At 42.7% G+C, this 27,613-nt stretch overlaps 1 protein-coding gene across 1 annotated transcript; it reads left to right on the top strand.

Moving 5' to 3' along the window:
* The first annotated feature begins 307 nt into the window (after positions 1–307).
* LOC122027865 ((3S,6E)-nerolidol synthase 2, chloroplastic/mitochondrial-like) lies at positions 308–2,614 on the top strand. The gene is made up of 6 exons (XM_042586882.1): positions 308–489; positions 576–843; positions 940–1,306; positions 1,512–1,730; positions 1,823–2,287; positions 2,363–2,614. Exons 1-5 carry the CDS (start codon positions 331–333, stop codon positions 1,965–1,967), a joined length of 1,158 nt encoding a protein of 385 aa, XP_042442816.1. The 5' UTR covers positions 308–330; the 3' UTR covers positions 1,968–2,287; positions 2,363–2,614.
* The last annotated feature ends 24,999 nt before the right edge of the window (positions 2,615–27,613 follow it).

Here is a 27,613-nt window from a genome sequence, read left to right as displayed (position 1 = left end):
AATTGGACCAATCCAGTCATCAAAATTTATTGGCATACTTAAACTGTGCAGGTTAACTAGTCCATTCTCAAGCTGGCAGTGTCCGCAGGTCGCCATCTCCATCGGTGCAGGAAGTAAAAAATGATTTTGCTCGCCCGGAACATCGGTCCCACAGCGAGGTAAAATGAGATAACTATGTATGATGTATCAACTCGGCTACATTGGTACAGATGCACAATCACGTCGAGAAACTGGCCAGGGTTCCAGTACTGCACTCTATAAATAGGGTCCGCCTCTGCTTATCAAACACACAGATTTTATACGATTAGTAATCCAGTCCGACAGAGCAAGATGCTGGCGCAGTGCTCCTCTTCCTTCTACCCCAAGTTTATGGCTTCTCTCCACACCAACACCACCAATAGCCCTAGCAGTACTCACATTGCCATGCCGCCGCGGCTTCATCAGTTGCAGAAACAACGAATCATGAAGTCCGACATCTTTGAAGATCAAGTGAGTGGCCACTACTCTTAGCTATTCTCATATTAATTAGTTGGTTCATGGCCTGCTTGTTTAATTCTGTGCATGCATGCATGCAGGAGAGTTTGTGCCTGAGACACAGCGACCGGTTGAGCCAAGTGAGGAGGATGTTTGACGACCAGACAAGAGGAGCCAAGGAGACCTTGCTGTTCATAGACTCCCTTCAAAAGCTCGCCATCGACTACCATTTCGAAGAAGAGATTCAAGCCGAGATGCATTCTTTATACGACCAGCGACTCCCCATCTCCAATGGCGAAGCCAGCAGCATTGCGGAAGTGGCCCTTTTGTTCCGGTTACTGAGACAAGCTCGATACCCTGTTTCGACAGGTAACTGAGGTTTATGCTTGTAGTTGTCGACGTTGTATTGCATGATGAAATGAAATGAAATGGGTTTAATTAAACCAATTCCTTCTATCTCTTTAGATGTGCTGCGCAGGTTCCATGATGGTAGAGGAGAGTTCATGGCGTCTCTCAGCAAGGAGATGGATGGGCTGATGAATCTATTTGAAGCGTCGAATTTGAATACTGGTGGGGAATTAATACTCTACAGGGCCAATGAATTCAGTAGCCATCACCTCAGGTCCTACATGGCATCTTTGGGGCCAGAGTTTGCAGTAACTATTGAACATGTGCTGGAGACTCCATCTCATATGACCTTGCAGAGATTCCAAGCCAGGAAATATCTTGATAGTGACAACTTCTATCACAATTTGCATGTTCGTGAATTGGGGGAGATGGATTTCACCATGCTCCAGTCACTGCATCAAAAGGAACTAAAACAAGTCACAAGGTATAGTTTTAGTTTTGCCTAATTTTTGTTAATTAGGGCTACAAATGAGCCAAGCTAAGTTTAATTATTTGTGATGTTCAAACTTGTTAATTGAACTAATTAGTAGATGAAAAAGTTGTTCAACCTTGATTTGGTTTCTTTTTAAAATCCTAATTATTATTTGATTGATTTATTGTTGATTGATTATATTTGTATATGTATATAGATGGTGGAAGAAGTCAGGATTGGGCCAAGAGCTAGGGTTTGCTCGGGATCAATCCTTGAAGTGGTTCACTTGGACAATGACATGTCTACCAAACCCTAAATTTTCAAGTTATAGGGTTGTTCTCTCGAAGATCATCGCATTTGTTTATCTTCTTGACGATATTTTTGACGTGGAAGGATCGATCGACGATCTCCATCTCTTTGTACAGGCCATTGAAAGGTATTTAGTCACGTTTATTTCACCAACTCATAGGATCAAATTTTTTTTTAGAGTGATCAGTTAATTGTTAATGACTTTTATGACCATTGCAGATGGGATCACTCTTCAATGGATTCACTTCCCAACTACATGAGGGTATGCTTCAAGGAATTAAATAGCACTATCAATGAGATTACCGAAATTGTGCTCAAGGAACATGGATGGAATCCAATCGAATATCTAAAGAAATCAGTATGAATTGTTGTTCTTTTTGTAAAATATGTTTTAGTGTTTTTATTATCATTGAAATTTGGTTAAAAATTGACTTTGTTTTGTAGTGGATACAATTAAGTAATGCATTTTTAGTGGAAGCAAAATTGTTGTCGAAAGACCAAGTCCCGACAATGGATGACTACATGAAGATTGCCACAATTACTTGTGGTGTTCCTGCAACCTTAATGCACATGTATTTTCTATTAGGACATCGCACGACGAATGATCTCTGTGAAGATCTGCCGAGTCTTATATCTTGTCCTTCGAGAATTCTTCGACTTTGGGATGACTTGGGAAGTGCAAAGGTAGATATATTTTTTTTAATTTTTATGATTCTATACTAGCAAAAGGATAATGAATTTATCGTGTATGATAATTAGGACGAAAAACAAATTGGGAGGGATGGCTCGTTGTTGATTTGCATGATGAAGGAGAACCCACATTGGTCATTAGAAGTTGCAAAGGAAAAAGTGATGCAAATGATAGATGAAGAGTGGGAGGAGCTCAACAAGGAATGCATCAGTTCATCGACCTCAACATTCTCTCAAGATTTTGTGACGGCTTGCTTGAATAGTGCTAGGATGGTGAGGGTGATGTACAACTACAACGAGGAGCATAACCTCCCCATGCTTAAGGAGTATATAAACTTATTGTTGTTTAAACAAATTTAAACACCTCTCATATATTTAAAATGTTAGAGGTTAGTAGTTAATGCTATTAAAAATTCATGATGTGTTGAATGAATCCTCCCTTTCACTTGTTTTAATTGATTGTTTTGTTTGGTCTAGTGGTGGACCCAGAAATTTCAAATGTGATTTACAATTGACTTATACAGTCTCTCATTTTTTGATAATAATTCATGATATAATTATTTGATAATTTACTAAATATATCTTTTTCAATAAATGTCATCATAGAGTCATTTAACCATTGATCATACATTCTACTGCAAAGTCGATTCTTCACAATCTTCATAACTGAAAATGCTCTATCTACTATGGAAGTTGCAAACGGCAAAATCAAAGCCAATGTTAAAAGCTTGTAAACCAATGGATATGCTGTCTTTTCTATTTTCCACCACCAATCGAGTAATATCACTCAACCCCTTCAAATTTGAAAACTTAATATCTAATTGAACATATAAAATGCTAAACCTGATTTGAGAGTTCTAAAAGATTAATATCAGAAAAATCTCTTGGATATAATTTGGCTAATGAATAGCTTTTGATTGTCGAACGATGCAAAAGAATTAAATGGATTTAAGCATGCAACACAAAGCAACAATTCAATGTTGGTCTCATTAATTAAATCGACTATTTAGCTTTTGTAATTGCATATCAATACATGGCAGTGATGGAAATTATCTTCTTTTTAGTTTTGCACCGTGATCTTCCTCGAGCTACAAATGTATCAGCTATATTGGGAACATAAATAAAATGTTTCCCACAAAAATTGAAAGCCACATCCAACAAAGAACTCCATCATCCCTTATTGATTGAAGGTGCCATTGTCCCACGGGATGTTGAGTTGGCTAGAAGGTGACAGACTTGTGACAATAGGACAAGAGATCAATTCCTTGTGGATGCACGCACTCGGGGGAAAAACTGTAAAGCCCGAAAAATTCCCGAATTTAGTTTAGAATTATTCTATGATTTTTCTGGAGTTTTTAGATATTTTTCCGGAATTTTCCGAGTAGCGGAAAATGCAAAAATAATTGGAACCGTAAAATAGCTTAGGCGGGAATCGAACCCGAGACCTATGGTTTACGGATAAGTTTAGTAACCGGTGAACCCAGCAGGGCCGTGCTGAAAGGAAAGGGGAACAATTTAATTTATATTGGAGTTGGGCCTAGTTACCCACTTAATATAAATATTAACTTAAGTTGGGATTTGGTTTATTTTTGGGTTCGGCATTTTCTCTCCTCACCGAAGCCTCCTCTCCCTCTCCCGTTTCTTTCTCTTGGTGCAACAAACAAAGCAAAGGGGACCTAGGGTTCCTTCCCTAGGATCGTGTGTTCACTTTCCGGCGACAACACCAACACGAAGTCGGTTCTTCTCCGCGAGAGGAACGCGAGGACGTAAGCGGTTCGTCGAACGGAACAGTTTCCAGAAAACCTAACGGATAGAATCGTAAGAAAACCTTACGATTGAGGTAAGAAACCCCTCACCTGCAGTATAATTGCTCTCGCTTGTTAGTTTTGGCGTTAGTTCAGTAGTTTTACAGTTTTCAGTTTTAGGGTGTGCCTTTAGTGCACACCAAGCATTCAGTAGAATGCCCAGTTCAGAAGGATGCACCAGTAGGCGTCCTAACAGCATGTAAAATGTATTAAAAACATTTTATTCAGTTTATTATTAGTTATTACAGTTATATGGATCAGATATCCATTGGGTGGGCTCCCACAGTAGCCTCTAGGTTCAGATAACTTAGAACAGCAAAGTAAAATAAAACAGTATTCAGTATTTTACTTTTTATTCAGTTGCACGACTTGATCAGATATCCATGGTTTGGACTCCACACCGTCCCTAGGTTCGAGATAACCTAGTAACCTGCTGGATTCGAACTTGCAATCCGGGTCTCGTAGGGATGCGCGCATAGCAAGTATAGTTATCAGCAGCTTGTTTAGTATTTTCATCTATTATATGTATAGTTTTCAAATTTGAAACCAGTGATGAGAACACTAGTTTAGCTTTCAGTTCAGTTCAGGTTCAGTTTACCTGATTTGAGTTCATGTACATATTTAGATATATGCATGACTAGTTCAGTTTCATGTTCAGTTTATATGTTATGCCATGCTTTGTATGATACTATGCCATGCCATGCTTGCATATTCAGTATGTTTTTCAAACAGCATGATTTAAAATCATATTTGCATCGTATGCATGATTTAGTGAGGTAGATGGTTTCTTACTAAGCCTTAAGCTTACAGATACTATGTCACGCCCCAGGTAGTCCCTGTCCGAAGAAATTTCGGCAGCATCTCCCCTGTATGGCGGACAATATGAAGCTCAGTATACATATATCTCTATACCTCGGCCACACACGGCCGGAATAATACAATACAATTAAGAAACAAACCACGCAGTTTATATCCACATTCCACACAGATACAATATATGATCAACCCACGCAGTTTAATAAGGAAAGACGATATAGAACCTCGAAGATATATGTACACAGCCTACTCCACTACAACGAAGAAAACAAATCCACGAAGTAATGAAAATACAACCGCAGCAGAAAACAAAAGTAGCAAACCCGAATGTTCAATGTAAAGTCCACAATACAAACCCACAATACAAGTATATAAGATGCAAAAGCAAAATATAATCCGACAAAGAAAATCCTCGCGATAATGGGGCTAGCGACTGGAATATCTCCTGACGGCCGCAACCTGAAAAATAGTAACAACGGGGTGAGTTCAAAGAACTCAGCAGGTAATCCAATAGATATGTACAGCAACATATAACTACCAGTAATATCCTAAGGTACAGTCTCCTAACAGTATAACAGATATGCATAGCTGAAATAAGCGGTAATAACCAACAATAGGCATAAAGTACAGTCTATAGCAAGGATAATAAGAAGATGCATAACTGAAATAAACTGTACTCACCTGCGAGGCTTGGGCAACTGACTGTCAACATACAGAGATAAAAATAGTCAGAGCAAAAGCATGTATCCTGTATGAATGTCAATCATATGCAATCACCAAAATGCATCAATCATAACGAATGCAATCCGTGCATATGATGCAATATGACATGGTCACCCCTGTCAACCAGTCAGCCATCTCACACACAGTGGTGAGACCGAGTGGGTAGGGCTGTGACACCGTGCACTCTGCCATCACTGCCCCTGAAGAGTGACCGAGTGGACGGGATGCTGTCGGAGTACACCTATCCTCCTACCTCAAACATAGTGAGGGAGCGCAATGCTCTCAACTCCCGGTACGCGATGACGGGGAGGGATCCCGGCTGCTACCACGCTGCATCACACTACCCATGAGCACCAACCACCGAGCAACCTACACACCTTGTGTGCTGTGCCACTACCCATGCAGTGAAACACGTTGTGTGCAGGCTATGTAGCCGACCGACGAGCTCAACAATAATGGAGTCGTCAATCGCCCGACATGCAATCATGCGATATGGTGCATGCGGCTACAATATGACATACCGAACATAGCCTCCTCCATATGTGTGTGCCCAAAAGGTAAACGCATATATATAACCATGATATAAACAGCATAAATCCAAAGACATCACATATAACAAGGATGTAAGTATCATGAATCGAAGAGCATGTATCACACATGTAAAGCAACTAATCCAGTAGAGTAGAGCACTATAGATATGCATCTCTATGAACATATATACACATGGCAAGAGATAAAATATCCAATCCTGAAGTAACGCAACTAGCAGATGAAGCATGTGATAGGTATCAACTAGCTAAGACCAAGAGAAAGAATGATCTACTATCTACCACTAGTAAGTATATATAAGCTACACATATCATAAGACATTATCAAAAGATAAGTCAAAGGGTACCCGCCTCAAATAGAAGGTACAATCAAACAATCCAAGGTCGAGACGCCCGTCTCGAATCAAAGTCCTGCATCAAACAATATATATATATATTTTATTTAGCTAAATCAAATGAATAGCTAAATAAAATCCTTAAAACTAAATTAGGGCAAAACCCTAATCACATCAATCACAACCTACCTAATTAATCTAATGATCAATTAGGGTTAGTTACCTAATCCCTAATCACCAATTAGATTAGAAATCCAATCTTAGATTAAATCCAATAGTTGACTAGGGTTAATTGTCTTAACCCTAATCATTCCATTAATTTAATCTAAGCAATTAAATCTAATCACAATCAACATAATCATAATTCCAATCTACACATCATGTATCAACAAATCTATACCTTACCTCAATCCCAGCTATTGTTGATGTTGGAACTAGGAGGCTACTGGTTGGTGTGCTGCCGGAACCAAGAAAGGATCAAAGAACACCACAGCACATAACAAAACTTCACAGCCACACTTGTTGATCCACAACACTCAATTCACCTCACAGCCCTCATCAATTGATCCACAACCGAGGATCATCACTGCTGGAACCCAAGATCACCTTCGATCACCTCTAAAACACAGCTTCCCTGCTGGATTTCTTCCCTGCCATTCGGATCAAGGTGAGATCAAGATTGGAATCAATCGCATTACAACAGTTACAACAGGAATCCAGCAGGAATTCATTGATCAGATCAATATTGAAATCCAAGAATCAAACAACAGCTTATCTAACAACTAAATCTTACCTCACTGATCCCCAATGTCTCCAAATTCGTAACCTAATCCAGCCGCGAAGAACATGAGACTCAAGAACAGAGAAGGATCGGCATCAAAGGGAAAGAAAGAAATGGGCGACTGTGCTAGGGCACGAGTTGGAGGAATAGAAGAAGAAGGTTCGGTTACTTACCACCGAAGCCCTAACTGCCTCCTCCACACCAGCGATCGAGTGGATCGGGCTCGATTCAATAGCGTCAGCTCATCCCCGTGAGAGAACCAGTGGCGAGGAGAAGAGATCAGAGCTAGAAGGAGAAGGGTCTCGGCTGGATCTGGGCTTACTAGGCGTCGATGCCGGCAGAGGAAGATCGCTGGAGGTCGAAGCTCCCTTCCTGTCGGCGCCGATTCGTCCGCGAGCGAGAGGCAGCGTGAGCAGAGGGGATCGGGGAAGGCGGAGTTAGCTTCGAGCAGAGGGGAAATCGGGGAAGGAGTTTGGGATCGGCGTTTTTGGGGAAATAAAAAGAAAAATGAAAATGTTTTATAAATAAAACATTTCCTCCATTAAACGGGTATCCCAAACAGGCTTTATCCGCGCCCGAAATTGATCCCCTCAAAACCCGTCGTACGAGCTCAAAAAAATCCCTAGAAAATTTCTAAAAATTCCGGAAAAATTCTGTAAGGCTATTTCCCAAATAACCTTATTTATTTAAATATTTCCGAGATCTCACATCCTCCCCTACTAATAAAAATTTGGTCTCCAAATTTCGCTATAACCAACAGCAAACACTAGAATATAACCAAGCAGTATAAATGCTGAAAGAAATTCTAACTCACATACCTCAAGTAAAAAGATGAGGGTATCGAGCTCGGATCGTATCCTCCAACTCCCACGTAGCCTCCTCGTTAGAATGATGCTGCCATCCGACTTTAACAAGTCGGACAGTCTTGTTCCGCAACTGACGCTCTCTATGGTCCAGAATCCGTACCGGAACCTCCTCGTAAGCAACGTCAGGCTGAATGGGAACTGATATATCTGACAGAACATGTGCCGGATCGGATACGTATCTCCTCAGCATAGATACATGGAATACATCGTGGATGCCGGCTAGTGATGGTGGTAGCGCCAAACGGTAAGCTACTGCTCCAATCCTCTCCAAGATCTGGAATGACCCGATATATCGCGGAGCTAACTTACCGCGAAGACCAAATCTCTTCACCCCTTTCGTGGGTGAAACTCTCAAAAACACATGATCACCAGTAGAGAACTCCAGGGGTCTCCGTCGTTGATCAGCATAACTCTTCTGACGGTCCTGTGCCTCAGACATCCTCCGTCTAATAGTACAACTAACTCTGCCTCCTGCTGAGCTCTCTAAGGTCCTACCAACTGGACTTCCCCAACCTCTTCCCAGAGGGTGGGTGTCCGACAAGGCCTACCATACAACGCCTCAAACGGTGCCATCTGGATAGTCGAATGATCGCTGTTGTTGTAGGCGAACTCCACTAATGGCAGGTGGTCCTCCCAACTGCCTCCGAAATCCATAACGCAAGACCTCAGCAAGTCCTCCAAAGTCTGAATGGTCCGCTCTGACTGCCCATCTGTCTGCAGATGGAATGCCGTACTGAAACGAAACTATGTGCCCAAGGCCTGCTGCAGACTCTGCCAGAATCGGGACGTGAACCGTGGGTCTCTATCTGATATGATGCTCAAAGGAACACCATGTAATCTAATAATCTCACGACAGTATAACTCTGCTAATCGATCCAGAGAATCAGTCTTCCGAATCGCTAAAAAGTGTGTAGATTTGGTTAATCGATCAACGATTACCCAAATCGTATCATGGCCTTGTCGAGTCCTAGGCAGTCCTACCACAAAATCTATAGTAATATGCTCTCACTTCCACTCTGGAATAGGGATCCTCTGAAGTAAACCAGCAGGTCTCTGGTGCTCAGCCTTCACCTGCTGACAGACAAGACATCTAGCTACAAAATTTGCGATGTCTTTCTTCATGTCGTTCCACCAATAGGAACGTCTCAAATCGCGATACATACGAGTCCCACCTGGGTGGATAGCAAATCTAGAATGATGAGCCTCATGAAGTAACTCCTCCATGACCGGGTGAGACTGAGGCACACACAATCTGCCTCAGAAATAAACAATACCCTCGTCATCTCGTGTAAACTCGGTCTGCTGTCCAGAAGCTATCTGGCTGCTAATGAACTATAAATGCTGATCTCCGGCCTGGGCCTCTCGAATCCTCATCCTGATCGACGACTGAGCAACCATAGAAGAATACCCTGCTCTCGTCCCGCTCCTCAAGGCCCAACTCGGCGAATCCCTGAATCAAGTCCGTGACTAAAACTCGGTGACAAGCTAAAGTCCTCTGGACTTCGCTAAGTGCATCGGCAACCACATTAGCTTTACGGATGGTACTAATAGTACACACATCAGAACTCCATCCATCTCCTCTGTCGGAGATTGAGTTCCTTCTGGGTGAAAATATATTTAAGACTCTTATGATCAGTAAGAATCTCAAAAGTAATACCATAAAGATGATGTCGCTAAATCTTCAAAGCAAAGATAATAGCGGCTAGCTCTAAATCATGTACTGGGTAGTTCTTCTCATGCTCCTTCAACTGACGAGAAGCATAGGAGACTACCCTACCGTGCTGCATCAAAACAGCGCCCAAGCCCTGAAGAGATGTGTCTGTGTAAAGTACGAATCCGTCATCACCAGAAGGTAAAACCAAAACTGGTGCTGATACTAATCTCCGCTTCAACTCCTGGAAGCTGGTCTCGCAAGCCTCTGACCACGTGAACTTCACGCCTTTCCTAGTCAGACGTGTCAATGGCATAGCAATGCTGGAGAAACCCTCAACGAATCGTTGGTAATATCCAGCCAAGCCCAAGAAACTACGGATCTCCTGGACTGACTTCGGCTGCTCCCAGCTAGTGATAGTCTCGATCTTCTGAGGATCAACTGAAATACCTTGGCTAGAAACCACATGTCCTAGAAAACCAACTGAGGGAAGCCAAAATGCACACTTGCTGAACTTCGCATACAGATGATGTCGTCGAAGAGTCTCCAAGACTATGCGAAGGTGCTGCGCATGTTCCTTCTCGGAACGTGAATAGATCAATATGTCATCGATAAATACAATCACAAACTGATCCAGATACTCTAAAAAGATACGATTCATCAAATCCATAAATACTGCTGGAGCATTGGTAAGCCCAAATGGCATTACCAGAAACTCGTAATGTCCGTATCTGGTGCGAAATGTTGTCTTATGAATATCAGAATCTCTAACTCTCAGCTGATGATATCCAGACCGCAGATCAATCTTAGAATACACTGATGTATCTCTAAGCTGATCGAATAAATCCTCAATCCGTGGCAAGGGGTACTTATTTCTGATAGTCACTGCATTCAGTTGCCTATAATCGATGCACAACCTCAGGGTACCATCCTTCTTCTTGACGAATAGTACAGGAGAACACTAGGGCAGAATACCGTGGAGTTCTCCCCAAGGACATCGGAATGTTCCTGACTGTGCATACCATATGTAGCTGCTACAGAGGAAGCTGTCCTCTGCTGACGATGCGAAGATTGAGCTTTCGGCCCACCTCGCTGAGTCCCGGACTGACCCAAACTGTCCTCCCGGAACAGAAATCCCGGAAGCTACATGCTGAGCCTTCAGTGAACAGTCTCGGTTCACGTGCCCAAGCAGTTTACAATAATAGCAAACTGACTGTCTCATGGTGCCTGCAGAGGTGATGTGATCTCGTGATCCGCATCGGGTGCAGTGTCACCGGTGGACTGTTTCCGGTTCTTCTTAGAAGACCGGGAACGTCCAGATGAAGATTGTCCTAACCTCTAGGGTCGTCCCGATGACCCAGAAGTACCCTGACCCATCTGAGTGCGACTGCTCTGCTGCTGTCCCGTAGTCTGTGGCTGCTGGGTCTGTCTGGAAGTCCGATCAGTCTACTTCCTCTTTTTGTCTACATTCACTCTCTGATGAGCAAACTCAATCGTAAGAGCCCTATCCAGTACCTCTGTGTATGATGAACTACCAAAATCGGCAATCTTCACCTGAAGATGCCTGTCCAGTCCCTGGATAAACTGGAGCATACGAGATCTATCCTCGACAACTAACTCAGGACAGAATCTGGCCAACCGATTAAATTCGGCATTATACTCCATCACTGAGCGGTTATTCTATCGAAAACTCAGAAAATCCTGCCGACGTGTCATCTGATACGCCCGGGGAAAATACTGACTCTCGAATGTCTCCCTAAATCTCGCCCATGTAATATGTTGCTCGCCTATAATCGAGCGCTGCGTGTCCCACCAGATCTCTGCCCCGTCTCGTAAGTGGTAAGCAGCCAGCTCAGCCTTCTCCCACTCGGAGCAGGCCATGTAAAAGAATGTCCGCTCCATAGACTCTATCCAAGATTGAGCCACGCTCGGATCAGTCTCCCCGCGAAATAGCGTGAATTGGCTTTTCACCAACTCCGCCAAGGCTGGGATCCGTGCTAGTGCCGCAACCATATTCGTAGATATCGCTACGGGACTGGACAGAACCACTGGAGCTGATCCTATGGGTGGTACTACTGGATAAGTCGGAGGAGGTACTACTGGTGCTGCCACATAAACAGGGTAGGAACCACTAGTGGAACTACAGAGTAGGCATAAGTAGGGACGACTAAAGGTACGATGGGCGGTACCGGGTAAGATGTAACCGGTACTGCTGGTGCAGGTACCGAGTATGTAGTAACCAACACAGATGTCTGTGGTGGTACCGAGTACGCAGTAGGCACGGCTAGAGAAGGTGCCGAGTACCCTGTAGGTACTATTGGCGGTACAGGCGAGGTAGGTACCTCTGAAGTCGGAACCGTCAGGATCTGACAGTCTAACGTGGTCACAATACCCTGAGGAGTCTATCCCTGACGAACAGGCTCAACCCTAACAGAACTCTCTGGAGACTCTGTCTCTAGAGAATCGATCGCCCTCGTACATGTGCGACCACGTTTAAGTACTAAAACACGTATCATATATGAAAAAAAAAAATGTTATCTAGATATCACTACAGGTATAAAAACTATAAAGTTACCTTATTTACCTTTTTGCCGTCTGGAGATATCTTGTCGCTACTTAGCCCCCAAATAGAACCAATAAAACCTCGTCAAAATACCTCGGAATTCCGAAACAAGTAAGTCGACGAAAATCCATACAAATCCAAAATACCGAGAAATGCTCACGAAAGTAAGCATCGTAAATCCGAAACCCGACAAGTAGGTATCGCAAAACTTTGCTCTGATACCAAAAATTGTCACGCCCCAGGTAGTCCCTGTCCGAAGAAATTTCGGCAGCATCTCCCCTGTACGGCGGACAATATGAAGCTCAGTATACATATATCTCTATACCTCGGCCACACACGGCCGGAATAATACAATACAATTAAGAAACAAACCACGCAGTTTATATCCACATTCCACACAGATACAATATATGATCAACCCACGCAGTTTAATAAGGAAAGACGATATAGAACCTCGAAGATATATGTACACAGCCTACTCCACTACAACGAAGAAAACAAATCCACGAAGTAATGAAAATACAACCGCAGCGGAAAACAAAAGTAGCAAACCCGAATGTTCAATGTAAAGTCCACAATACAAACCCACAATACAAGTATATAAGATGCAAAAGCAAAATATAATCCGACAAAGAAAATCCTCGCGATAATGGGGCTAGCGACTGGAATATCTCCTGACGGCCTCAACCTGAAAAATAGTAACAACGGGGTGAGTTCAAAGAACTCAGCAGGTAATCCAATAGATATGTACAGCAACATATAACTACCAGTAATATCCTAAGGTACAGTCTCCTAACAGTATAACAGATATGCATAGTTGAAATAAGCTGTAATAACCAACAATAGGCATAAAGTACAGTCTATAGCAAGGATAATAAGAAGATGCATAACTGAAATAAACTGTACTCACCTGCGAGGCTTGGGCAACTGACTGTCAACATACAGAGATAAAAATAGTCAGAGCAAAAGCATGTATCCTGTATGAATGTCAATCATATGCAATCACCAAAATGCATCAATCATAACGAATGCAATCCGTGCATATGATGCAATATGACATGGTCACCCCTGTCAACCAGTCAGCCATCTCACACACAGTGGTGAGACCGAGTGGGTAGGGCGTGACACCTGCACTCGCCATCACCGCCTCAAGAGTGACTGTCAGAGTACACCTATCCTCCTACCTCAAACATAGTGAGGGAGCGCAATGCTCTCAACTCTCGATACGTGATGACGGGAGGGATCCTGTCGCTACCACGCTGCAGTCACACTACCCATGAGCGGACCAGCGGAGCCTCAGAGCTACTGCCATACACACCCTCGGTGCTGTGCCACTACCCATGCAGTGAAACACGTTGTGTGCAGGCCTATGTAGCCGGCCGACGAGCTCAACAATAATGGAGTCGTCAATCGCCCAGCATGCAATCATGCGATATGGTGCATGCGGCTACAATATGACATACCTGACATAGCCTCCTCCATATATGTGTGTGCCCAAAAGGTAAACGCATATATATAACCATGATATAAACAGCATAAATCCAAAGCCATCACATATAACAAGGATGTAAGTATCATGAATCGAAGAGCATGTATCACACATGTAAAGCAACTAATCCAGTAGAGTAGAGCACTATAGATATGCATCTCTATGAACATATATACACATGGCAAGAGATAAAATATCCAATCCTGAAGTAACGCAACTAGCAGATGAAGCATGTGATAGGTATCAACTAGCTAAGACCAAGAGAAAGAATGATCTACTATCTACCACTAGTAAGTATATATAAGCTACACATATCATAAGACATTATCAAAAGATAAGTCAAAGGGTACCCGCCTCAAATAGAAGGTACAATCAAACAATCCAAGGTCGAGACGCCCGTCTCGAATCAAAGTCCTGCATCAAACAATATATATATATTTTATTTAGCTAAATCAAATGAATAGCTAAATAAAATCCTTAAAACTAAATTAGGGCAAAACCCTAATCACATCAATCACAACCTACCTAATTAATCTAATGGTCAATTAGGGTTAGTTACCTAATCCCTAATCACCAATTAGATTAGAAATCCAATCTTAGATTAAATCCAATAGTTGACTAGGGTTAATTGTCTTAACCCTAATCATTCCATTAATTTAATCTAAGCAATTAAATCTAATCACAATCAACATAATCATAATTCCAATCTACACATCATGTATCAACAAATCTATACCTTACCTCAATCCCAGCTATTGTTGATGTTGGAACTAGGAGGCTACTGGTTGGTGTGCTGCCGGAACCAAGAAAGGATCAAAGAACACCACAGCACATAACAAAACTTCACAGCCACACTTGTTGATCCACAACACTCAATTCACCTCACAGCCCTCATCAATTGATCCACAACCGAGGATCATCACTGCTGGAACCCAAGATCACCTTCGATCACCTCCAGAACACAGCTTCCCTGCTGGATTTCTTCCCTGCCATTCGGATCAAGGTGAGATCAAGATTGGAATCAATCGCATTACAACAGTTACAACAGGAATCCAGCAGGAATTCATTGATCAGATCAATATTGAAATCCAAGAATCAAACAACAGCTTATCTAACAACTAAATCTTACCTCACTGATCCCCAATGTCTCCAAATTCGTAACCTAATCCAGCCGCGAAGAACATGAGACTCAAGAACAGAGAAGGATCGGCATCAAAGGGAAAGAAAGAAATGGGCGACTATGCTAGGGCACGAGTTGGAGGAATAGAAGAAGAAGGTTCGGTTACTTACCACCGAAGCCCTAACTGCCTCCTCCACACCGGCGATCGAGTGGATCGGGCTCGATTCAATTGCGTCGGCTCATCCCCGTGAGAGAACCAGTGGCGAGGAGAAGAGATCAGAGCTAGAAGGAGAAGGGTCTCGGCTGGATCTGGGCTTACTAGGCGTCGATGCCGGCAGAGGAAGATCGCCGGAGGTCGAAGCTCCCTTCCTGTCGGCGCCGATTCGTCCGCGAGCGAGAGGCAGCGTGAGCAGAGGGGATCGGGGAAGGAGGAGTCAGCTTCGAGCAGAGGGGAAATCGGGGAAGGAGTTTGGGATCGGCGTTTTTGGGGAAATAAAAAGAAAAATGAAAATGTTTTATAAATAAAACATTTCCTCCATTAAACGGGTATCCCAAACAGGCTTTATCCGCGCCCGAAATTGATCCCCTCAAAACCCGTCGTACGAGCTCAAAAAAATCCCTAGAAAATTTCTAAAAATTCCGAAAAAATTCTGTAAGGCTATTTCCCAAATAACCTTATTTATTTAAATTTTTCCGAGATCTCACATACTATGTTTCCTTATACTGCAGATAAAGGTAAAGGAAAGATGGACTAGCAGAGGAGGCTGAAGGACAATGCAGATCAAGATGTGTGTGTGTGGAACTGGAATGAAAGATCTTAGGGATCTAATAAGCTTTAATTATGCATTTGAACTCTTTAGTAATTTCAATTCAGCATATGAACTTTAGTATTTCCATGTTTAACATGAGTTAACGAACCATGCTTTAGATTATGCTTAGAATGTTAAATATATGATGTTAGAATGTTAGTATTTGCATGCTAGAGTGTTTTCATGTATTTAGAACTTGTGTATGCGATTTTTGGCACGAATCAGTGCTGGAAATCAGAAACTCTGATTTCGGTTCAGACTTTCAGCACTGGATCGGTCACAGACCGATCCAGATGCCTCTTCTCGATCGGTCACCGATCGATCCGTATGGATCAAGAGTTAACCTTGATCTCCCGAGATCGGTCACCGACCGCTCCATCCACGACAGAGAGTTCGAGACGATTGCGATCAGCGATCGGTCGGCCGACCGATCGGTGACCACTGATCGGTCTCACCGACCGATGATGAGCTGATGGATCGGTCGGCGAACCGATCCGGCCCAAAGGTTCGGTGTCGATGAGATCGCTCCACGGACCGATCCAAAGCTCCGCCACCTCCCCAAAGTATCTATGAATATCTAGAAGGTAGTTGGATATGAAATCTCACTCCTACAGAGTTAACGGAGGCAACTACAATAGTTTAGTAAAATTTTATTTACCCGGTTTCCGCACATACACCCCAGTAGCGTCGGTAGTTAATGTAGCGATCCGGCTCACAGCTTAGTACCCGGAGTTGGGTCGTTACAGTGGTATCGAGCAGTGTTCCTTACTTCCTTCACACACATCAGCATTGTGCCTACTGCTTCCAAGTAAGAACATCTCTCACTCAGTTTTGTTTTCAGCTTTCATATCAGTTATATATGCTTTCATGTTTGCTCTCATGTTGGTAGTTAATTAATTCATGTTTACAGTGATAGTATTTAACATGTTACCAGTAGTTAACTATAACATGATAGCCTAGTTATATACATATGTTCTCTGCTGTCTAGAAAATGGTACGAGGACGTCCAGCTAAGAAAGCATGAGGTGAGGCAGTTCAGTGCCTCCCCCAGACCTTACAGCACTAGTGGCTCAGCTACAGCAGCAGTTAGCTGAACAACAGCAGGAGATAGCCTCCTTAAAGGCTAACCAGCAGACTACTCCCCCAGTCACTCCAGTACCGAACCTCACGACTCCAGTAATCACAGAGGTTGTACCAGCTCAGCCTGCAGTACCAGTCCCAGTAGCCCCAGTAGCAGGGGCTAAGAGAGAAGCTTACCTTATCCAGTGGCAGAGAATTAAGCCCGAGAACTTCTCAGGCACCAGCGAACCATGGGATGCTCAGGCATGGTTTAAAACACTGGAAAGCACGATGGAGCTTCTAGACTGGCCAGAGCACGAAAAGGTGAAGTGTACCTCCTTCTGTTTAACAGGAGATGCACGCATGTGGTGGGAGCGGATTAAATCGAAGTGGCCAGTAAACCAGATGACATGGGCCAACTTCGAGAAAGAATTCTTCGAGGAATTCTTTCACATGCAAGTCACGAACCGACACTATGACGAGTTTACAGAATTTCGTCAGGGTAACCTATCAGTTCAGGAAGCCGTGAAGAAATTCAACGGGTTGGCCCGTCTATGTCCAGAACTAGTCAGCACAGAGAAGGAACGAGTACGGTTGATGCTGAAGATGCTCAGACCAGAGATCGCGATGAATGTGGTCGGTGGCGTTCATAGGCCACAAACCACGAGGAGCTAGTGAGTAGTGCCTCGATCACCGAGCACTATCAAGACACAGCATCACCCAGCAGAAACAGGTTTCCATAGAGCCCAAGGGACAAGCTAGCTCAGGTACTCAGCAGAAACAACAGGGACATAGCTCCAACTGGAAGGGGAAACGCAAGGCAAGCAGTGACCCAAAAGGAGGACCAGCTGGAAAGCACTCCAAACATCCCAAATGTGCTACTTGTGGGAAACATCATCTAGGAGTTTGCCGCAAGGGTACGCGAGGTTGTTTTGAATGTGGATGGGAAGGGCACATGGCTAGCAAAGGTCGAACAAAACGATTCTTCCTCACCTCGGACTGATACAGTATGGAGCTCGGCACCGTAGCCACAGATGTATGCGGTCTTAGATGGTCCACATGATCGAGGCATTAGAAGCCCCACCTACCACAAATGCCGGATTTTCTCACCGACCGAGAGGACGTAGCAAATGCCTCGACGGTTGTCATAGGTCGATCAGTATTTTTCAGATAATGCAACTGCCTTATTCGATATCGGGGCAACCCACTCTTATGTATCCGGGCATTTCGAGAAAATAGCGACACCCCGTGAGGTACTCAATAGTCGAGTTCGACAACGCTACCCTCGAGACATTATGGCATCTACACATCTCGAGCAGGCTACCAATTATAGCGGCAGAGAACTTTTGGTGATCGATAGTGCTAGAAATGACCGACTACGATGTCATCTTTGGAATGGATTTTCTGATCGGTATGACGCTTCTATAGAGTGTCGTAAATGGAAGGTCATATTCCAACCGGAAGCAGAAGCAGTTTAAGTACACGGGAAAGCCAAAGAGAAAAGCCGAAGTTTCTCTCATTGAAAGCACAACAGCTATTGGATTCGGGATGCATGGGATTTTTAGCAAATGTGGTCAACACCGGCCAGGACAAGAACCAACAGCTATCTGAGGTTCGAGTCGTTTGTGACTACCCAGCAGTCTTCCCTGAAGAGCTACCGGCTTAGCACCAGACAGGGAGATTGAATTTGAGATAGAGCTCATTCCGGCACAAATCCAATTTCCAAGGCACTGCATCGTATGGCTCCAGCAGAATCAAGGAACTTCAGAGCAATTACAGGAGCTTCTTGACAAGGGTTTCATACGCCTAGTCACTCACCATGGGGAGCACCTGTGTTGTTCGTGAAGAAGAAGGATGGAAGCATGCGCCTATGCATAGACTACCGTGCTTTGAACCGGTCACAATTAAAAACAGTACCCTCTCCCTGGATAGATGACTGTTTGACCACCAAAGGGAGCCACGTTGTTCTCTAAAATTGACCTCGGATCGAGATCACCAAGTTAGAGTCAAGAAAGGTGATATACCTAAAACAACTTTCAGGACCAGATACGGACATTATGAGTTCGTAGTCATGCCTTTTGGCGTGACAAATGCTCCAACTACTTTCATGGACCTCATGAACAGAGTAATCAGAGAATACTTAGACAAGTTTGTCATCGTGTTCATCGATGACATTCTTATCTATTCAGCACTCAGAGGACCATGCGAGCATCCGAAGGACGTTTTGCAGATCCTTGAATTGAACCAGACGCCAAATTCACAAATGTGAATTTTGGCTAGACCAGTAGCCTTTCTAGGTCACATCATCTCCAAGGATGGTGTTATGGTAGATCCCAAAAAATAGAAGCGTAGTAATCGAAGAGACCCAGAACGCCAATGGAAATCGAAGCTCGGGATTAGCAGGCTACTACAAGAAATTCGTAGAGGACTTCTCCAGGATAGCCTCCCCACTGACAGCTCTCACCAGGAAGAACAAGAAATTTCAGTGGACAGAGGACTGTGAGAATAGCTTCAGCGAACTAAAACGGAGATTAACCAGTGCTCCTATTTTAGCTATACCAGAAAACACAGACAGCTTCGACATCTACAGTGACGCCTCTAAATTAGGATTAGGAGCAGTACTGATGCAGCAGGGCAAGGTGATCGCCTATGCCTCCAGACAACTCATTATGAGAGGAACTATCCTACTCACGACCTTGAGCTTGCAGCAGTGGTGTTCGCTCTCAAGATTTGGAGACATTATTTGTACGGAGCTCAGTGCAGAGTGTCCGCCAGTGGGGTAGTGTACTGTGGTGACAGACTTTGTGTTCCAGATCAGGAGGAACTACGAAAACAGATTCTAGATGAGGCTCACAGGACTCCCTATGCGATGCATCCTGGCTCCACCAAAATGTGTCAGGATTTGAAGAAATGATTTTGGTGGCCTGGGATGAAGCGAGATATCGCCAGATACGTCAGCATCTGTCTAACCTGTCAAAGGGTTAAGGCAGAACATCACGACTGTGAGGAGTTGCGGCACCGATCCGGATCCCGAATGGAAGTTGGAGGATATCTCTATGGACTTTATAGTGGGATTACCCGAACCACGAATGGTTTTGATGCTATCCGGTAATAGTCGGTTGACTAAATCACCCCACTTCTTAGCTATCGAATATCCTATTCCATGGGCGCGCTAGCTCATTGTATCTCAAGGGATAGTCAGTGCATGGAGTCCCACGAACCATTATATCGCAGAGACAAGAGATTTACATCACACTTACGAAGTGTGTACACGACCATGGGCACCCAAGTTAAAATTCAGATGCCTTTCCATCCTCAGACGATGGTCGACGGCGAGTAAATCAGCTCAAGATATGCTCGGGCTTGCCCTAGATTTCAAGGAAGTTGGTGCAAATATCCGAGTCTAGCGTAATTTGCATACAACAACAGCTATCGAGCCACTATCGGCATGGCACCTTATGAGGCACTCTATGGGCGGAGGTGCAGATCATCAATCTGGCGGTATGAGAGTGGTGAAGAAGGAACTAGAGCTGAGCAGATCTAGTAGCAGATACCACAGCACCATACAGCAGGATTCGCCAGAGGATAGAGGCGGACAGAGCCGTAAGAGCTATGCCGATACACAACGCACCCCTAGAGTTTTTAGTTGGGACATGTTTTCCTCAGAGTAGCTCCCATGAGGGGAGTCATGCATTTTGGGAAGAAGGGCAAGCTAGCTCCCTGATATGTGGGACCATACCTTATCACGAAGAGAGTGGGCAAGGTAGCATATGAGCTAGAGTTACCACAGGAGATGTCAGCTGTCCACAACGTATTTCATGTCTCCATGCTGAAGAAGCATATTCCAGACGCCACCCAGGTGATTGAGCCCCAGTTGGTACAGGTCCGTGATGATCTCAGCTATGACAGTCGGCCTATTCAGATAATAGACCGAGCAGTAAAGAAATTACGGAACAAGGAAGTACCATTAGTCAAAGTCAGTTGGCAAAATCACACAGCAGCAGAGGCGACTTGGGAGACAGAGGCCAGCATGAGACAGAAGTACCCAGAATTGTTTTAAGTTCGGGGACAAACTTTTTATAAGGTATGGGGGATTGTAAAGCCCGAAAAATTCCCGAATTTAGTTTAGAATTATTCTATGATTTTTCTGGAGTTTTTAGATATTTTTCCGGAATTTTCCGAGTAGCGGAAAATGCAAAAATAATTGGAACCGTAAAATAGCTTAGGCGGGAATCGAACCCGAGACCTATGGTTTACGGATAAGTTTAGTAACCCAGCAGGGCCGTGCTGAAAGGAAAGGGGAACAATTTAATTTATATTGGAGTTGGGCCTAGTTACCCACTTAATATAAATATTAACTTAAGTTGGGATTTGGTTTATTTTTGGGTTCGGCATTTTCTCTCCTCACCGAAGCCTCCTCTCCCTCTCCCGTTTCTTTCTCTCGGCGCAGTAAACAAAGCAAAGGGGACCTAGGGTTCCTTCCCTAGGATCGTGTGTTCACTTTCCGGCGACAACACCAACACGAAGTCGGTTCTTCTCCGCGAGAGGAACGCGAGGACGTAAGCGGTTCGTCGAACGGAACAGTTTCCAGAAAACCTAACGGATAGAATCGTAAGAAAACCTTGCGATTGAGGTAAGAAACCCCTCACCTGCAGTATAATTGCTCTCGCTTATTAGTTTTGGCGTTAGTTCAGTAGTTTTACAGTTTTCAATTTTAGGGTGTGCCTTTAGTGCACACCAAGCATTCAGTAGAATGTCCAGTTCAGAAGGATGCACCAGTAGGCGTCCTAACAGCATGTAAAATGTATTAGAAACATTTTATTCAGTTTATTATTAGTTATTACAGTTATATGGATCAGATATCCATTGGGTGGGCTCCCACAGTAGCCTCTAGGTTCAGATAACCTAGAACAGTAAAGTAAAATAAAACAGTATTCAGTATTTTACTTTTTATTCAGTTGGCACTGTACTTGGATCAGATATCCATGGGCTGGACTCCCACAGTCGTCCCTAGGTTCAGATAACCTAGTAACCCTGCTGGATTCGGAACTTACAATCCCGGGTCTCGTAGGGATGCGCTGACAGTATAGCAGGGCCCAACAGCATGTTTAGTATTTTCATCTATTATATGTATAGTTTTCAAATTTGAAACCAGTGATGAGAACACTAGTTTAGCTTTCAGTTCAGTTCAGGTTCAGTTTACCTGATTTGAGTTCATGTACAGATTTAGATATATGCATGACTAGTTCAGTTTCATGTTCAGTTTATATGTTATGCCATGCTTTGTATGATACTATGCCATGCCATGCTTGCATATTCAGTATGTTTTTCAAACAGCATGATTTAAAATCATATTTGCATCGTATGCATGATTTAGTGAGGTAGATGGTTTCTTACTAAGCCTTAAGCTTACAGATACTATGTTTCCTTATACTGCAGATAAAGGTAAAGGAAAGATGGACTAGCAGAGGAGGCTGAAGGACAATACAGATCAAGATGTGTGTGTGTGGAACTGGAATGAAAGATCTTAGGGATCTAATAAGCATTAATTATGCATTTGAACTGTTTAGTAATTTCAATTCAGCATATGAACTTTAGTATTTCCATGTTTAACATGAGTTAACGAACCATGCTTTAGATTATGCTTAGAATGTTAAATATATGATGTTAGAATGTTAGTATTTGCATGCTAGAGTGTTTTCATGTATCTAGAACTTGTGTATGCGATTTTTGGCACGAATCAGTGCTGGAAATCAGAAACTCTGATTTCGGTTCAGACTTTCAGAACCTGGATCGGTCAGCAGACCGATCCAGTGCCATGCCTCTTCCTGGATCGGTCAGCCGACCGATCCAGATGGATACAGTAGCTACTGTATCTCCCAGGATCGGTCAGCCGACCGTTCCATCCACGAACAGAGAGTTCGGGACGAAATCTGCAGTCACTGATCGGTCTCACCGACCGATCAGTGAGCAGCTGGATCGGTCGGCAGACCGATCCAGCCAGTGTTCGCGTGGGTGTCAGTAGATCGTTCCACGGACCGATCCAAAGCTCCAGTTTCACCTCCCCAGCATAGCTATGAATATCTAGAAGGTAGTTGGATATGAAATCTCACTCCTACAGAGTTAACGGAGGCAACTACAATAGTTTAGTAAAATTTTATTACCCAGTTTCCGCACAGTACACCCCAGTAGCGTCAGTAGTTAATGTAGCGATCCGGCTCACAGCTTAGTACCTAGGAGTTGGGTCGTTACAAAAACTTCTCCCATCCCCTAGCTAACTTAGCCGCCGATTATAAGATGACCCCGTGTTCCCTTCACATTACCTAGAAATGGGCTGTGAGGAGTGCTTGGGATGAGCGTAATCATTTTTTATTACAATTGAATGCATTGTCTAGAAATATGAAACAATCATCTTTTTCATCTGCAAAGTTTGTGACAAATCATTTGTTATTCCCAATAATGATTACATCAAATGAAGAGTAATCATAAACCCAAAATATTGTATTGCCTCTAGCAAACAAGATGCTTTACACTTTTTATCTAAAAATAAGCCGTCTACCACAATTACATCAAGTACATCAACAATAGATGCAAAAAATGTAATGAAACTATTTAGAGTTCTGTAATGTGATCTCTAACGTGTATCACCAAGATGAACGAGAGATGTCTCTTGATTCAATCCCAACCCACTAAGGATTTCTTCATTTTTCTAGACGAGCAATTATTCTAGCAACTTATGACTCTTGCAAAGTATCTTACCGATACATGAGGCTCCAACCATACTAACAATATCAAAAATTAAATTGAAAAGTCTAGTAACAAGTACATGCATGTTTCCTCACTACTACCACCAACTAATTGAAGTTAATGAGTAAAATAATGAATGTAATGAGTAAACTCATTCTTTTTCAAGATGAGAGCTTTAAGTCCATTTATACACACCTTGCATATTGCTAGCCTAGCCTCATTATAACCTTGATGTTGCAACATTGAAATGCTCAAACCATGTGCCGAAAATAGATAAAATTTTTCTTTTAGTGATTTGTAGTAGTACTTCTAACATGTTTAAGACCCAAAATCGCTCAACCACACATCCACTTTTATCCACAAATCTCAAAAAAATCATTCATTTGCTCTTTTATAGACATATCTTGAGATTCATCAATAAGAATTGAAAATACTCTATCACCAAGCTCTCTAATTATAGCATTAATTAGAGCATTAATTAATATCTTTTTGAAATAATTATGCTCTCTAATTATAGCATTAATTGTTTCAAATGTTGCAGCCCTCACAATATCTTTTTGAATTTTAGGTGAAGTCAATTTCATATTCCCAAGGGCATTTTAAAGTACAACTCTCTTAACTTCTTCATTATTGTTAGCAAGAAATTGTATTTGTTCAACAAAAGTCCTTGATTGCTTAAATCTTCAGATTCATTGTGACCATGAAATGGGAGGCCATGATTCATAAGAAATCTGTTGCACTTAATTCATGGCGGCAATTGAATCCTATAATCAATTTTTACTTCCTTTGTTACTTTAACAACATTATTCTAAATATGTACTCTTGATTTAGCAAGTCTTGACATTTGCTAAAAGCTCAGCTAGGAGCACTATTAGGGACCCCCTCCCCACTCCTCCCCCTCCAACACACATACGCATGCTCATGTAACTTTCTTTTATTTTTCAATTTGTAAAACATTCACTAACGAATTTATCACCACCCCCTTGCTCCCCACAATTAAAAACATAGAAATATAGACAAAACTCAGCATCCTTAGTAATGTTATATTCCAACCAATCAAATTCGTCAAACCATGACAGATTAAATCTTCATGGCTTGTTATTGAAATATATAGTTTTAAATTTATGCTTATGGGGTTGGCATAGGGTCTCTTAGATGATACTTTCTTTAAACTCTTTCATGGATATTATGTTCATAATCACTAATCCTAAGTATTAGTCTTGAATCCAATGGAAGATCAATTATATTTGAACCAATATGAAGTTTATTATAAGACTCTTGAGACTTTTTTTCAACATAAGTTTCATAACTATTTTTTTTAATAGATTGATCAATACTTTTTTTTTTCAAAAGATGGTGATTCTTGATTAGTTGATTTTCTTGAAAAATATCTTAACATATTATATAGTTCTACAAAAAAAAAAAAAATCAAGCCATATGTCAAAAAATAAAAATACATAGAATATTCAATGTCCAGCACTCCAAAATAATATAAAAGATTTAAGATTCATATTATCAAAATATGTGAAAACTCCAAAGAATCAAACTAATAATCTAATAATTAATACATAAAGAACAACAAATATATATGATATATGTTTCAAAAATGCCAAAATCGAAAGGTCAAAAGTGGAGGGCAACAAGGGAAAATGTGATAATTTAACAAATCACAAGCTAAAAGGGGAGGAAGAATTTTTTTTAGAAAAGGGTAAGAGGCTGTCGATTGAAAAGATTTGGAAAAAGAGTTTTTTTGGGGTGGACGCATGACCCCCTTGACCGTTTGTGAGTCCACCCCTAGTTTCGTCCCAATATGTCAATTATCATATTAAATTTTAGCATGTCACTCTAAGATTATATTAATAAATTAATTTTAATGTGTACCTTTTAGACATCACGATATAATGATATCGCTCATTCTAAACCATCTAATATCATCAGTCTTATGATAAAATACAGATAGATAAATCACAGAGTATACCACCTATGCCAACATGTGAAAGTAAAAATTATAAAAATATAAAGTAAAATTAATATTTAAAGAATAGATGTAACATGAGGACTTCCTATAGGATCCTCCATCCCTAGCTACACTACTCTTACCCACATAACGATATAAATATTGAAAAATACTTTGGATGAGTCATTTTATATGTCGTACAAAATATCAATAATAGTGTAGTGTTGGACCCCGTGGTAGTTTTGATGTGATCAACCAAGTTAGTTAGGTCCTGCGTTTTGTCTGAACCCTGTGTCTAAGTGTGCAGTAACTTAGGAGCGCAGGAAGTCGAGCGGAAGACGCAGCTAGTGAGAAGGACGGCACGGGAAGGGAGCGGATGGGCTCGGTGCGTCCGAAGGACGAGAGAGCTAAGGAAGAGTACTCCGGTGGAGCGAGAAGAACGTGCGCGGCATTCGAGGAACGAGAAGTCGTACGGAAGCCTGCTCGAGGAGAAGGCCGGGAACTGGGTTCGGGTGAGCCCTATTCCAGATGACCGCAATCACCCAAGGAGCCGAACTGGAGCAAGTCAACTGGAGTTGACTTATCAACGGTTCGGTCGACCGAACCCCATGATCGGTCGATCGAACCCCAATCCTCAGAAGATCAATCGCTGGTGACCCGTCGAAGCCACGTCAGCAAGCCAGTCGTTTGGAGGACTGATTGGTCGACCGAACCTCTTGATCGGTCGACCGAACCAACGTTTATCTAGAGACTCAGTCGAGCGTTTTGATCGGGCCAGCGCAGAGGAAGATCGTTGGCCGATCGGTAGACCGAACACAATGATCGATCGACCGAACCTGAGCTCGATCCACAGAGACTGCACCTGGACGAAAAGATGGGCAGGGACAGCAGGTTCGGTCGACCGAACCTGCGGATCGGTCGACTGATCCCTCTCGAGTCAAACCTGATCCCGAAGATCAGGTTAACAGATAGACTCTAGAACCCCTATATAAAGGGGGTCTCGGGTAGCTATTGAAAAACAACGAATGCGAACGAAGTAGCAACTCTAGTAATCTCTGTTTAAGCAACTACTGTGCTGTCAAAGTGTAAAAGGCTTCTCCGCCTTCTGAGAAAGATTTTTTCTTACTGTGCTTTTCTTACTGCCCTGGATTAACAACCCAGTTGGTTGTAACCAGGTTAATTTTTGTCTCCTTTTATTTCTGTAGTTGATTTTATATTGTTGCTTTATTTTAAGAGTTGGAAAGCTTTAAGGAGGGTATAATTTTTATTTGCAGGCAATTCACCCCCTCTTGCCGGTCCCCGCTGCGCCATCTAGTGGTATCAGAGCCTGACAGCCTCAGAAGGACTAACCGCCGTCTGAAGCACTAAGATCAAGACAATGGCCGACGCGAACATCCATCCCCCGAAGTTCGACGGAGACTTCGCCACATGAAAGCGAAAAATGGAGGTATTCTTTAAGATAGATTTTGATATTCTAATTACAATGAAATATGGTTTTGCAGCGCCGAAAGATAAAGAAGAAAACACGTGGAGCAAGAAGGAGCAAGCTGATTTCGTCGCCAACGGAAAGACTGAGTTCCATCTACTCAATGTACTACCACCTCAGGAGGTAAATCGGATCGGAAGTTACAACTCCGCGAAAGATCTCTGGGAGAAATTCCAGGAGCTTCACGAAGGCACCTCCGAAGCGAAGCTAGCTAGGCGCGACATCCTCCGGAACCAGTTAACGAACCTCCAGATTAACCAAGGCGAAAAGGTAGCGCAGCTCCAAGCAAGGATCAAAGAGCTGATCACGCAACTAACCAATCTTGGAGAAGAGGTAACGAACCGGGACTCTATCCGGTATGCGCTCAATGCCTTCCCCAGAACTCTAGAGTGGACCTCCTTAGTAGATGCATACTACATCTCTAAGGACCTCGAGGTAAGTACTTTAGAACAATTATTTTCCACTTTTGAACTTCACGAATCTCGAGTTTCAGAGCCCAATGGAGTAGAGAAGACCAGTCAGAACATTGCCTTAAAGGCAAAAATGAACAGTTATGACTCCGAAG

Source organism: Zingiber officinale, chromosome 10A, assembly GCF_018446385.1.
Source record: "Zingiber officinale cultivar Zhangliang chromosome 10A, Zo_v1.1, whole genome shotgun sequence".
Taxonomy (NCBI): domain Eukaryota; kingdom Viridiplantae; phylum Streptophyta; class Magnoliopsida; order Zingiberales; family Zingiberaceae; genus Zingiber; species Zingiber officinale.
The sequence above is the reverse complement of the archived record's forward strand: the minus strand, read 5'-3'. Positions and strand labels throughout refer to the sequence as shown.